Source organism: Scardinius erythrophthalmus (genome assembly GCF_964197995.2).
Source record: "Scardinius erythrophthalmus genome assembly, chromosome: 4".
Classification (NCBI taxonomy): Eukaryota; Metazoa; Chordata; class Actinopteri; order Cypriniformes; family Leuciscidae; genus Scardinius; species Scardinius erythrophthalmus.
Genome location: NC_138224.1, coordinates 45,733,779 through 45,747,934, shown reverse-complemented (window position 1 = coordinate 45,747,934; position 14,156 = coordinate 45,733,779). Strand labels below are relative to the sequence as shown.

The 14,156-nt window shown below is 37.9% G+C and overlaps 2 protein-coding genes across 2 annotated transcripts in view; both read left to right on the top strand.

The window, feature by feature from the left end:
* The window catches only part of LOC308689610 (stonustoxin subunit beta-like), a 392,706-nt gene that overhangs the window by 107,958 nt on the left and 270,592 nt on the right, over positions 1 to 14,156 (top strand). The window lies entirely within an intron of this gene.
* LOC308689755 (uncharacterized protein) overlaps positions 11,659 to 14,156 on the top strand; it is a 51,215-nt gene continuing 48,717 nt past the window's right edge. Inside the window, exons 1-3 of the mRNA XM_081363658.1 lie at positions 11,659 to 11,826; positions 11,969 to 12,050; positions 12,270 to 12,492. Of these exons, the coding sequence (XP_081219784.1) occupies positions 11,982 to 12,050; positions 12,270 to 12,492 (292 nt within the window). The 5' untranslated portion in view covers positions 11,659 to 11,826; positions 11,969 to 11,981. The remainder of the gene's footprint in view (positions 11,827 to 11,968; positions 12,051 to 12,269; positions 12,493 to 14,156) is intronic.

Sequence of the window (14,156 nt, the reverse complement as noted above, 5' to 3'; positions counted from 1 at the left end):
AATGGCTTACAAAAGGGAGCTAAATCACCCAGATCATCAAGAGTATTTGGAACTCCAAACCACACAACTTCAGTTTTCTCTTCATTTAATTTTAAAAAATTTAAAGATAACCATGACTTAATGTCATGTATACAATTTCGCAACAACTCTATTTGATTTTTATTGTTTTTTTTCAGAGGGAGATAAATTTGCATATCATCTGCATAAAAGTGAAAGGGTATTCCATTTTTGCTAAAAATTGACCCAAGATACAAGGAAAACAAAATTGGACCAAGAATGGACCCCTGTGGAACCCCACTAAGCAGAGAGGCAGGTTGTGAACTATCTCGACCAATATTTACCGAAAAGGTTCTGTTTAAAAGAAAAGACTTAAAGCATGCAAGCGCTGTACCTTGAATTCCTACTGCATTTTCTAGACGTGAGAGTAGAATGTTGTGGTCAATGGTATCAAACGCAGCGCTAAGGTCTAATAAAACAAGAACTGCTGAAGACCCTGAGTCGACTGCAGTCAATAAGTCATTTAAAACCCTGATCAAGGCAGACTCAGTACTGTGAAAAGCCCTAAAACCTGACTGAAAAACTTCAAAGATATCGTTCTGAATCAGAAAGCTATTAATTTGATTCAAAACGACCTTCTCCAAAACCTTGGACAAAAAAGGTAACTTCGAGATTGGCCGGTAGTTTGATACGACAGCAGGGTCCAAATGAGTTTTTTTCAAAAGGGGCTGAACAAGAGCGTATTTAAAGTGTTTAGGAACAACTCCAGTTAAAAGACTATTGTTTATAATGACTAAAATACTATGGCCAAGAACATCAAATGCTTCCTTTATCAATTTAGCTGGAATAATGTCTAATGAACAGTCAGTTATTTTTGACTGTTTGATTACCTCAGCTAGTGACTGCAAGGAGATCATTTCAAAATGGTCAAATGTAACAAATGGTGGCCGAACAACAGAAGGATCAAACAAACTAGGTTTGATTGTGGTTTTAATGTCAGAGATCTTTCGGACAAAATAATCCAAAAAAGTCTCACAAGTAATGGGTGGCAGATAGAGTAGCACATCTGATTTTGGATTAAAAACAGAATTTACTATATTGAATAAAACTTGCGTCTTACTACTATTATTTGTAATTACTTCTGCAAAGTAATTCCTCTTAGCCATCTGTACGGTATTCTGATAGTTATCTTGAGACTCCCGTAGCATTTGAAAAGATACCTGTAACTTATCTTTTTTCCATTTTCGTTCAAGTTTTCTACAGGTTATCCTCAACCCACGAGTCACATCATTCAGCCAGGGCTCTGATCTAAATTTGCACTTTTTGACATGAAGTGGGGCTACTGAGTCCAAGAGAGATAAACAAACAGAATATAGCACCTCAAGTGAGGAGTCCACATTAAGAGAAAAACTATCCATAAAATAAAAAGGGTTAATTTCAAGAAATTGATCTTTAAATTGCTCTATTGCTCCAGCATTTAAAGCCCGTCGTAGTTGGCTTTGAGCTCTAGGTTTTTCAACTTTACGTGGTGTCAACATCTTAAAAATAATTGACTTATGGTCAGAGAAAGCTTGATCTGATATTTCAACATCAGCAATAGATAAACCATAAGTCAAAACTAGGTCTAAAACATGACCTTGAACATGAGTGGGTTTATGCACGTGTTGTATAAGATTAAAAGAATCGATTACATTCAAAAAATCTCTTACCAGTGGCTTTGTAGGACAACACACATGTATGTTAAAATCACCCACTAGTAGCAATTTATCATATTTCAGTACAATTTCACTTAAAAAATCAGTAAACTCACAAATAAAATCCTTGTTGTATGCAGGCGGTCGATATATTACAGCACATACAACTTGATTAGTCAGAAACAACTGCAGTTCAAAGCTTAGAAAAGTGCCGGCAGATAATAGCTGACACGAGAAACTGTTTTTAAAAATAGATGCCAGGCCTCCACCACGACTTGTGATGCGTGGAGTATTAAGAAAGCCACAGTCCTGAGGTAACAGATCCGTGAATGGGCTTAAATCGTCAGGTATTAGCCACGTCTCAGACAATAATAAAAAGTCTAAGTTGCGTTCAGTAAAAAAGTTATTTAAAATAAATGTCTTATTTGATAACGAACGAACATTCATCACTGCCAATGTTAATTCAGTGGATACCTCCTCTAGGGTTGATTCGCAGCGAACTTGTCGGAGATTCTGCAGGTTCGCCTTCCGTCTGCAAAGCCGAGGGATCCGATAGTATGATGATATGGCTCCGTCACATGGACGCACCGGTAAAATCCATTTATACGAAGATTCAGAAGGGCGCCCGGTGAGAGACCACCTTTCTTCCCGTTCAAATGGTAGTTTGAGGAAATGAGAGTGGGTCGCATTAGAGGAAGTAAAACTCGCCTTCACCTTCACCTTCACCGCGAAGCCACCTCGCCGTCCGCGTCTCCTGCGACGTCTGTAAGCGCTCAGCGGTCGACACAGGTGGAACGGGAGCGAGCGCCCAGGTGGCAAGTAATCAAAGCCAAAACCTTTCTGCGCACAAACGCTTGCTCCGTCCATTGATAATTTAATATCCAAAACCATTTGCCGGTCATAGGTGATCAAAGCAGAGGAGTTTATCACATAAAAAGATATAATCACGAATACAACAAGGACAAACTCGCAGAGCGAGAGACGGCGTGCCAAGTACACCAGCGCCATCTTTTCCCGAAATGTTCATTCATAACGGAAAGGATGTTGCACATGTGTGGTGTCAAAAAATGAACTCTTTGAGTAACTCTTAACTCTAACTCAATACTCCTGATGTGAAAGATTTGTTCAAAATTAATCGTTCATGATCGACCCACAGTTTGGTCGCTGGAGGGTGAGGACATCTCTCACTGAACACCGCAAGATACATAGCTCTTTTGCTAAAGCTAAATTAAACCTGTGTTTCTAGTAACAAAAGCTACTTGGTTAAAAACTTTTTGAAAACTCCATGCCCTGCGCCTTTAAAACCATAGTTGTTTCATAGGTTTTGTGTCATAAACACATTTGTTTTCTTTTTTTTTTGTTAAAATATTTGAATGCTTCATACCTGTCTAGACTTTTTGATTTTGCCAATAAAACTGAATGTACCTTTTCAAGAAAATAATAAAATATACATTGAAAAATGAATAAAAACCTTTTGCAATTGGAAAAAAATAATTCACAGGGAATATTTTGTACTTCGTTTTTAAATACGCTGCTTTGGTAACTGCTTTCTCTTCTTTCTTTTGCTGATCTGGAAGTAAAAATGCACTGTTTTTATTTACACTTCTCTTATTTTCTTTTACAGTTCCTGAGTTTCCGTTCCTGTTCTGATTCAAATCCCTTGTGTGGTCGGTGGTTCTCAATGGCAATTGAGTTTTTGACAAATTCTTGACCCGAAAGTGAAGGCTTCATGTTGTTTAGAAGTGTGACTGAGAATCTGTAAGCGACTTCCTGTTTAATTTTAGTGATATATAGGAGTTTCATTTTTGAATTTTATCTGTATTTATCTTCTATCTACCACTCCTTTGTCGACAGGCTTCCAGGACCAGTGTTGCTCCAATATTGTGTACTGGACATTGGTATGGTACAAAATTAAAATATTAATGCAGCCAGTAAAGTTAAACTGTGGCAGAAAACTGTAACGAGTTGCTTTACAGCTTCCTCCTCCTTGACCTAGAAACCTGAGATTCACCCAGAGTCTGGATCAGAGTGAATCACAATCAGAGGCTTATCTCAGGGTGTTTACATCGGTTTTAATGTGTGAAATAAGGGATAATCCACGGCTAGCTGTGGATTAAACTATTATAATGCACGACGTGCAGGCAAAGAAACATTAGATGCGAAGCAGAGTGCATAAAAACAATTTAAAGTAGTTATTGATGTTTGCAGCACAATATTTAACCAGAAGGGTAAAAATTACAGTTATTATCGTTATTTCGACTCAGATCTAGCATTCTGCCCATTTTACATCAGACACAGAGATGAAGCAGTGCAGAAAGATTACATTTATTTGAATGAATGAATTATAGCATATATTCAAATGAATTATCGAGAGATGCATGTGTGAATCACCTACCTCTGTTCAGCATCTCAAACTACAAACAACAAAGCTGTAAATTTAATTATTTAAAAATCAGCAATGTAACCCCCTCATTGCTGAGAAGTATAATGTATTCAGTAGTAATCAATTCAGTAATGAAGCAATATGACTAATAACATTTGCAAGGCAGTGTTGACAAGAAGTTTCTGTGCTCCTGTTTCTGTGTGCTCAGAGCGATCGCCGATCTCTGTGCGAGTGATGGACATCTTGTTTTCCTTGTTTTACATCTATAATTACCAGTGTTGAGTTTTCCCTTACACCTCAACCCACCCTTAAACCTACCCATACCACCAAACCTGCCCCTAACCATACCTGTATCCACCTTAATAGCAGCATATGTACTGTGATGTAAGTACATAGTAGATAAAGTCCCCATGTGGTGAAAATCAAGTTTTAAATGTTATTTATAATATGCTTTAAGACAAACCATGTGTAAATTCATAAGTCGACACCATTGCTGAGTATTTTCTCCTTGCAGTGAACTGCAGTGAACCAAAGACAGTCTCAAAAACACGCTTTGAAATCGCTGGTGTTTCTGACGTCACAAACTACCTTGTAACCAATCAGATCAACGCATGATCATCAACGAGTGGATCTCTGAGCTGCTGTGAGTGAGTGGAGGCGGGGCTAATTTGCATATTCATTGAACCACGTATACTAAATGAGGCAAGGGTGTCGAGTTACATTCTGCTATTTTAAAGCATGAAGAATGTTTTTTCAAGGAAAAAAACATTTAACTATGTCATTTTGGTGATCAAAGATGAGTTTTAAGGGATAAAATTATTGACTACAGGGGGACTTTAAGACCATCGATTATTTTTCTTAAACCATTGGCAGATAATTTACCCTAAACCTACCAGATAGTTTTAACAAAAGCAAATGCGACATAAAACCGTAATCATAACCATGGCATTTTAGCTTGTATTTTAACTTTGAGCCCTCATATATTGTGACTCGTCTTTCACAGGGTTCTTAGAGCTCTCCGCATCACAAGTACAATTCTGTACCAGCTGAGCTATCGAGCAAGCTTAACAAGTCAGTAAAACATATGGAGCTCTGGATATCTAGTAAATGCATCTTTTTAAAAACATTTTTAGATATTTGGACTGGGAAAAAGACAAAAATACTAAGTAAGAAAAAACTTACTTTTTTTTTGCAGTGCATTCACATGGAAAGGTGACTTGGAACTACATGTGCTTTAAACTGTTTAATTGTACACAACCAGCCAATTGAGTATTCAGACAATGGTATAAATACATTTAAAATATTATCTGCTACCAAACTTATATGTTAAAGAGTAAAATTTGAATTGTAAAACAAGACAAAGACATTAATAAAACTACTCAAAAGAAAAAAGCCGAACTGCAGATCAAAGCGATGTGAGAACTTTCTGAAGAGCACATTCATCAGCGGGGAAGCACAAAAACAGCTTATTAGAAAATATTCATTTAAAAAATAAATACATTTATTTACATTATAGTGCATGATCTCATACTGAACTCTCTCTGAACTCCCTGAAAACCCTGATCTTTCTCTCTGATTTTCTCTCAGAGACTTCTCTTTTTTTCTTCTTCCTGTTTTCTATAAATTCTGGTGTTTCCCTATCATGCACACAAAAAGAGGAAGTGTGAAAGAAAGTTGGAATTGGAAATATACAACTGTGTTTAGGACATGTATATGTGAGAAATATTGTGACAACCTCATAAATAAGTACAGAAGGGGGATAAGCTTAGGAACATTTAAGATTAATTTATCTCATACATTGTTTACTTAAAGTTGCCAGTGATAATATTTAACTCCTGGGTTCTTGTTAAGAATATAGTGTATGATAACTGATTTTTTGGTATAATTTCTTGAATAATTTCTGTATCTGCAGTTAATCAACACAACACAACTGTTTATATTCATTTAACACTTTTTAACACATTTACGACTGTGGTTATGACAAAACAGAAATTTCGATTTTGTTTGTTTCTGTCTCTTTCAAGTGTGCTTTCTAATGCTGTATTCTGTGCACCCGTTTCAGGTATTTGTTCACAGTGTGCCAGTAAAGATTTTAGTTTTTTTTTGTGTGTGTGTGTGTGTGTGCATATTATCACGCTTGAATGGTTTAATAACTGTAACAGCCAAATGATGAAAAAACAGAATTTTTTGAATATAACTTATTATTGTGATGCAAAGCTGAAATTTCAGCATTATTACTCCAGTCTTCAGTGTCACATGATCCTTCAGAAATCACTCTAATATGATGATTTGTTGTTCAAGAATCATTTATGATTATTATTATCCTTTCTTCCCAGGATTCTTTGATGAATAAAAAGTTCAAAGGAACAGCATTTATTTGAAACAGAATATTTTGTAACTCTATAAATACCTTTACTGTCACTTTTAAACAATTGAATGCATCCTTGCTGAATAAAAGTATTCATTTCTTTAATTTCTTTCCAAATTTTTTTTTTTTATTACTGAGCCCTTTTGAACGGTAATGTTTAATGTTACAAAATCAGAATCCTGAAAAAAAAAAGAAAAAAAAACAACATTGATAATTGTTACATATTCATGTATTTGTGATTTATTTATTCTGTTATGATTGGTTTGTCCTCTAGGGGGCGAGTATGTTGTGTCTTTGTTTTATTAGGCACTGATTGCCGGCACCTGTGGATCCTGTGTGTTTGGCATAAGAAGTCTTAGCGGCCAAACCTGCATGGCGGGCGGGGTGTTCGGCGGCGGTTCTGTGTGCTCTCTTGTTGTGTGTCTTACCCTGGTTCATTTTCCTATCGTTATGTCTATATCATTTTGTTAATAAACCCCTATTGTACGAGCTGAGTTGTCTATGTCCTCTCTTGTGTTATGGCCGCGGTCGTAACATAATTGGGGGCTCGTCCGAAACTATTACGTTTTTGTTTTGCTTTTTCACGTGTGGAGGAAAATGTGTGACGTATTTTGCCCGTCCTGGAAAGTGTTTGGTGTAACTGCTGTGGTCCCACGTGAGTATTTGCCCTATATTTTTGTAGTCGCCGGGTAGGTTGGACCTGCCACTTTGTTATTTTGCCTTTTTTATTTTTAGTGGTTATTCGGGTACGCTTCAGTTCACGTGTGGCTGATCTTGTTAATGGGATCGGTGCGCAGGTGGGCATGAGTTTAGCGTTTAAAGTCGCCCCGAGCCCCTAACGCCACTGAAGACTAGATGGTAAAATTAAACTTGTTATAGGGTAAGTACATTTTTCTGTGGGATCGCTGTTAGTTACAATTAGGCCTAGTCCACACGGACACGGGTATTTTTATAACCGGAGTTTTTCCTCCTGCGTTTAAAAAAAAAATCCCGTCCACACATGCTCGGTTTAAAAGAAATCTCCGCCTACATGAAAATGCAAAAAACACGCTATCATGCGTTGTCAAGAGCATGCCACACCAGCAGGCGGCGATCGTTAAGCCACGTTGGCCAATCAGAAGCCTGAATCAGAAGCAAAAACCCCGGTTTTACTGTCTACACGACAACACTGCAACCGGCGTTTCTGAAAATCCTCACCCTGGCAGGGGTTTTCAAAAATGTGCGGTTTCAGTGACCTGATACTGCGTTTCCGTGTGGACGAACGGCCGAACCGCGTAAAAAAAGTCACGGTTATAAAAATACCCGTGTCCGTGTGGACAAGGCCTTAGTTTGTTAGCCGCGATTGTTTGGTTGCGTAAATGATCGTTAATTAGTGAGAGCAATTTGTTTGCATACGTGCTTACGTTTGATATTCATTCGTTTATTCGAGTGCGGATAAAAGTTTGAAATGGCTTCGGTGGTGGATGTTTTTCAGGAATCTCCTTCTGAAGAACTGCTTTCATTGTATACAAAGGAGCAGTTGTTGCAGATAGCAGAGTTTTATAAAATAGAAATAGCTTCTAAGGACAGGAATTTAAAGGAAACTTTGCGGAGCATACTGAAAAGTAACCTGGTTAAGTTGGGTATTCTAGAAAGGCCCTTAGCAAAGGAAACGGCTGGTCCTTCTATGGGAGATCATGCCATTCGTTTGAGAGAATTAGCTTTGAAAGAAAGAGTTGGAATTTGAAAATGCAAAGTTAGAGTTACGAAAACGTGAATTGGATCATGAGTTTGCATTAAAACGAATGGAATTAGAAATGGCCACTAAGAAGGGTGCTGCTGTCTCTGAATTTGATGTGGGACGAAATCGGAGGATGGTTCCTCCTTTTTGCGAAAGGGATGTTGAAAAATACTTTAGTCATTTTGAGAGAGTTGCGATTACTTTAAAGTGGCCTGCAGATTTTTGGTGTTTATTACTGCAATGCGTAATCACTGCTAAGGCACAAGAAGCTTACTCTGCCTTGACTATAGACGAAGCAGCAGATTATGAAACCGTGAAATCAGCAATTCTAAAAGCCTAAGAATTAGTTCCGGAGGCGTATAGACAGCGTTTCAGACATTATGTAAAACTTTCTGATCAGACTTATGTGGAGTTTGCGCATGAGAAAGAGATATTGTTTGATCGTTGGTGCGCGTCCAAAAAAGCTGAAAGCAGAGAACAGTTGCGACAACTGATGTTGGTGGAAGATTTTAAAAATGGTTTACCTGCTGTTCTTTCTACGTATTTAAATGAACAGAAAGCTGAGACACTTCACAACGCTGCTATGTTAGCTGATGACTTTGTGCTGACGCATAAGGTAGCATTTAAGGAGAAGTCGTGGGACCGATCTCCTGTTTCTTCATCAGTTTTAAGTTCGAAAAGATCATCTGGCAATAAAACAGTCATTCCTTATGATGACAGGGCTTGCTTTTATTGTAAAGCTTCTGGACATTTAATTGCAAACTGTCCCATTCTTAAAAAGAAGTCCAGCCCAAAGTCTGTTGGTTTGATTTCAGGTGATTTTCTTTCGAAATCTGTTCTTTCGTCTGACTCCATGATTCAGCCCGAGAAGGCTGGATATGGGCCATTCCTGAATAGTGGAACTGTGTCCGTGTCTAGTTCTAATGAGTGTGTGCCCGTTAGCATCCTCCGAGATACTGGGGCTGCTTTGTCATTCATTTTGGAGGGAGTATTGCCGTTGTCTGAAAAGACCGCTACTGGTACTTTTGCTCTAGTTCGAGGTTTCGAAATGGGAGTTATAGAAGTTCCGTTACACCGTGTTCACTTGAACTCTGAATTGGTGTCAGGGAACGTGATAGTAGGTGTTCGTTCGTCTTTGCCCATTCCTGACGTAACTTTCATCTTGGGAAACGATTTAGCTGGAGGCAGTGTGTGGAGTTGTTCAAATGTGCCACCTGAAGTTGTATCGTCACCTCTCGATGCTACTGCTGATGAGTGTGCTGTAAAGCACCCTGATGTGTTTTCAGCATGTGCGGTTACACGTTCTATGGCTAAACCTGATGCTCATATCTCAGACGAGGTGGAGTTAAGTGGTACGTGGTTTGAAAATCCTGATTTAACCAATTTGTCTTCTGTTGCTCCACAGGGGGAATTAGATCCGCATCCTCTGAGTGCTGAAAAAGGTAATGAAAAAGGTGAAGGTTCACTTTTGGGGGGTGAAGGTGTTACATATTCATGTATTTGTGATTTATTTATTCTGTTATGATTGGTTTGTCCTCTAGGGGGCGAGTATGTTGTGTCTTTGTTTTATTAGGCACTGATTGCCGGCACCTGTGGATCCTGTGTGTTTGGCATAAGAAGTCTAAGCGGCCAAACCTGCGTGGCGGGCGGGGTGTTCGGCGGCGGTTCTGTGTGCTCTCTTGTTGTGTGTCTTACCCTGGTTCATTTTCCTATCGTTATGTCTATATCATTTTGTTAATAAACCCCTATTGTACGAGCTGAGTTGTCTATGTCCTCTCTTGTGTTATGGCCGCGGTCGTAACGTAATAATAATAATAATAATGTTTCTTGAGCATCAAATCATCATATTAGAGTGATTTCTGAAGGATCATGTGACACTGAAGACTGGAGTAATGATGCTGAAAATCAGCTTTGATCACAGGAATAAATTACACTTTACTAGATATTCACATAGAAAACAGCTGATTTACATTGGAATAATATTTGACAATAATACTCTTTTTTTGTATTTTTAATTAAACAAATGCATGGGGGGTTCAGGCGGCATGCACCCCCACCCCACCCCACCCCGTAAGAAAATTTTGTGCTTTTTAATGTTGAATTCATCAATCTGGTGCACTTTGAGAGTTCAAAATTAAAAGCTCCAACCCATATTCAGTGTGCAAATTAAACAAAGAAAAATTCTAACCTTTTTTAGTAACAGTGTCTGTCTACATTACACTAGTGTTGTATGTCTCGAGACCGGTCTTGGTCTAGGTTTAGTGGGTCTTGATTACAAGTCTACATTACACTACTACATAATAGTAGTTATAATATTAATATCATGATAGTAATAGCCATATATTGTAAATGCACTGAAAAATAAAGGAAACTTTTATAATTAGTTTTATACTAATTTCTATACTTCACATTAAAGATGTGATTGGGCCAGCCCAGTGTCAATCAAGAAAAGAACCAATGGGCCGCTGATCTACGTGTTTAATGAAAAATGTAAACAAAAAAAAAAATAATGCTGACTTTTTTTTTTTGACCAATGCATTACAACGGCACTAACCCAGCGCCACCAATTAAGCAAAGCAAAACAAAACAAAACGAATGGGCTGCCGATGTACAAATTTTAATGGGCCGTTAAGACAAAGACAAAAAAAAAAAAAAATAGCCTATTAGATGTATCGGCCCAAAAAGCACGTCGGCCCACCGGGAATCTCCTAGCCTACATGCGTGGACGTCACACTTTAAATCCTACCTGTTGCCTTTGACCATCCACTTGTTTAGCTGCTGGCGCATCAATTGACATGCCATCTCCTTTTCCCTCTATATTTTTCTATTTTTAGTCCCGACCGATTTTTTGCTTGATCCATCTTTTTCGACTCGTACCTGTTCGCTCAGCACTCACGCCGCCCCCGCCTGCTCGCGATATTACCCCCCCCCCCCCCCCCCCCTCTCTAAGGCAAAATTCTATGATGCAATCTTATGAATATCCTACTCTAGCCTGTTAGTCCTCTAAAAAGTTATATAACATTGAGGAAATGCAGAAATTATTTAGAAAGGCACAACAGCAGCTATACGTACAGATTTAAAAAAATAAAAAATAAATAAATTACCATCACTTTGGCACGCCCCTATGTACCACATATAGTGCATACCCACTTTTTGCGCCACTGCCTAGAGGGACAGAGGTCCACTCAGCAGTGGATTCATCACTGTGAAGTATAGTTGAATTTTATTAATAAACGACAATTTTGTACTTATTTAATCTGTTAACTATCACTCGTTCCTCGCTCATTACATGGCACAGTTTTTTTTTTTGGGGGGGGGGGGGGCATGCAGCAAAATTGTTGCTGCATACCCCTCTGACACTGGGTAGTCGCGCCCCCTGATTGCATCCTTGGTGAGCAGAAGAGACTTCTTTCAAACACATAAAAATTCTTTATATATATATATATATATATATATATATATATATATACACACAAAATCTCTTATCTTAGTAATATGTGTGTATGTGTGTGTGTGTGTGTGTGTGTGTGTGTGTGTGTGTCTTAAGTAGTCCTAAGCCCAGCCCCCTTCACATTCTGATGGACAGTTTATAAAGAGCATCAGACTTCAGGAGCTGTTTCACTTTTCTCACAGACATCGCCTTGTATAACTGGAATGAAATCAGGTTGTATTTTGTGTGTGTGTGTTTTTTTTTTTTTTTACTTTATTAAGTTTTGCTATAATTAATGCAATTCCAATTGTTTTTTTTTATCTTACCTTGCATAACTGTTAAATACTGACTAGTATTCCTTGTTTTACTGTAACAGAATATCCTGAATAATGGGGGCCAAGGTTTCAGTCGTCAATGAGACTCCTTATACCTGGCACTATGCCACCCAGGACAAAGGGGTGAGAACTTTTGCATTCACTACACCACATTATTTATGCAAGTAAGTATTCTAAATTCTGTTTCTTAGTTATTTTTTCCATATTTAGCATGTCCTCTGATTAACCAGATAATAACTGAGAGCATGAAATAATATCTCACAACAACGTAATACTGTTCTTTGCATGTCATTTTATTTATTGCTTTTCTGATGGAAACTGATGTATAATTCTGCTCCTCAGTTTACTCGTGTCAGTCCTTACAGCAGAGCAGAATATGAGGAGAAAAAGTTAATCCATCGCTACATCTACGTCAGATATGATCATCACTCATGGAATAGTATGTCCTACGAGTTTAACACCCATAAAGGCGACACCTCCTTCATCTTAAGAGAAACCTACAACCGTTCCCAGATTCAGATGCACTGCACCTCTGAGGGTGGCACTCATTACTGTCCCAACTATGGTAAGTTTCTGCAAGTATTTCAGTTATGCACTACACTATACAGCCAGAAGTATGTGCACCCCCGACCATCACACCCATATGAGCTTGTTGAATGTCCCATTCCAGAATTATTTCCCCTTTGCTGTTATAATAAGCTCCACTCTTCTGGGAAGGCTTTCCACTAGATTTTGGAGCATGGCTGTGTGTTCATTCAGCTACAGATGTGGCCTTTGAGAATGCGTGTCGAAAGAAAAAGGGGTTACGCGTAGTCAAGTGGGATGCTCTGGCACAGGAAATACATGATCAGTAGGGGGCAGTCATGTCACGTACTGAGGCGACGGAGCACAATACACATGTGAGAGACATAGCATATTCAAGTTTATTGTTCAAGTATTATTCTGCGCTCATGCCGATAAAATATTCCTGATTCTGTTATTAACAGTATTATTACGGTTAACATGCTAGTTCGATCATGGATAAAATATCTCTCATTACTACTGTATAGCGCTATAGAGTTTTATTTTATGCTCCGCTATACGTCCATGTAAAACGCATGTTGTAGTGTGGTAAAAAACAATGACAAGAAACCAGCAATTTTTTAATCACACTCTTCTTGTCTTATGCCCAGTTCACTACCAAAACAATGACACTATAATTTAAGGCGAGACACTACAGGTGAATAGGGTAACATTTTTAACTAGCGGATATCACAATGAAACTTTCCCAGTTGATTACCTACATTAAGATGAGAAAAAAATGTATTACAAGTTTTCTGTAATTTAATGTTTAAATATGCAAATTAGGCAATATCTAATTAAATATGCGCTAATTTGCATATATTTAAAAAAAAAAAACGAAATCTGAGTATTGGATAAAGCCAGGTTAAAAAATTTTTTTTCATTGTGTTCACATATAAGATGGGAAAAAATTACAGAGGGATTTATGGATATCTACTTTTGTTATCCTGTAAATCAGAAAATACTGTCAATAGCCTAAAAAAATTTATTTTCGCCATGTTTTTTTGGAATAAAATGTTATATAAATCAGGCTAGGAATAATATATTTACAAATCCCTCCGTAAATGTCTTCATAATATAATAACATAGATTTCAGACTTGGAGAATGAGAGAAATGTCATTTTGAGAAAACGGGCTTTAAAGATTTATCATCAGCCAATGAGATTGCGCATTCAGCCCTTTTACTTTCATGATTAGTTGCTGATAAAAAGGAAATGACCATATTTGGATCCGACAGCATTGTACAGGAGAGAGAGAGAGAGAGAGAGATAGAGAGAGAGAGAGAGAGAGAGAGAGAGAGAGAGAGAGAGAGAGAGAGAGAGAGAGAGAGAGAGAGAGAGAGAGAGAGCTTCCTAACGGTGTGTGTGATGACAGGGTGCCGGCAGCGATCGCGGAGCAGCATGTTGATTAACAACACCAATTTTTGTTGAATTTATGAGAAATCTACAGATGCAAACAGACAAAGTGTAATAAAATAAAGACCTAAATGTGTATTTCTGACTTTATTTCACCACAAGTCTGAAAGAAGACATGTTATTGAAGACAAATATCCAAAAATCTCAAAATTGACCAGTAAAAAAAAAATATGTTTTTGCCTGCCGTGTCTCGCCTTAAGAAGACAAATAATATTTTACATTAAGCCTTTTCTCCTCTATAGAACATGATAAA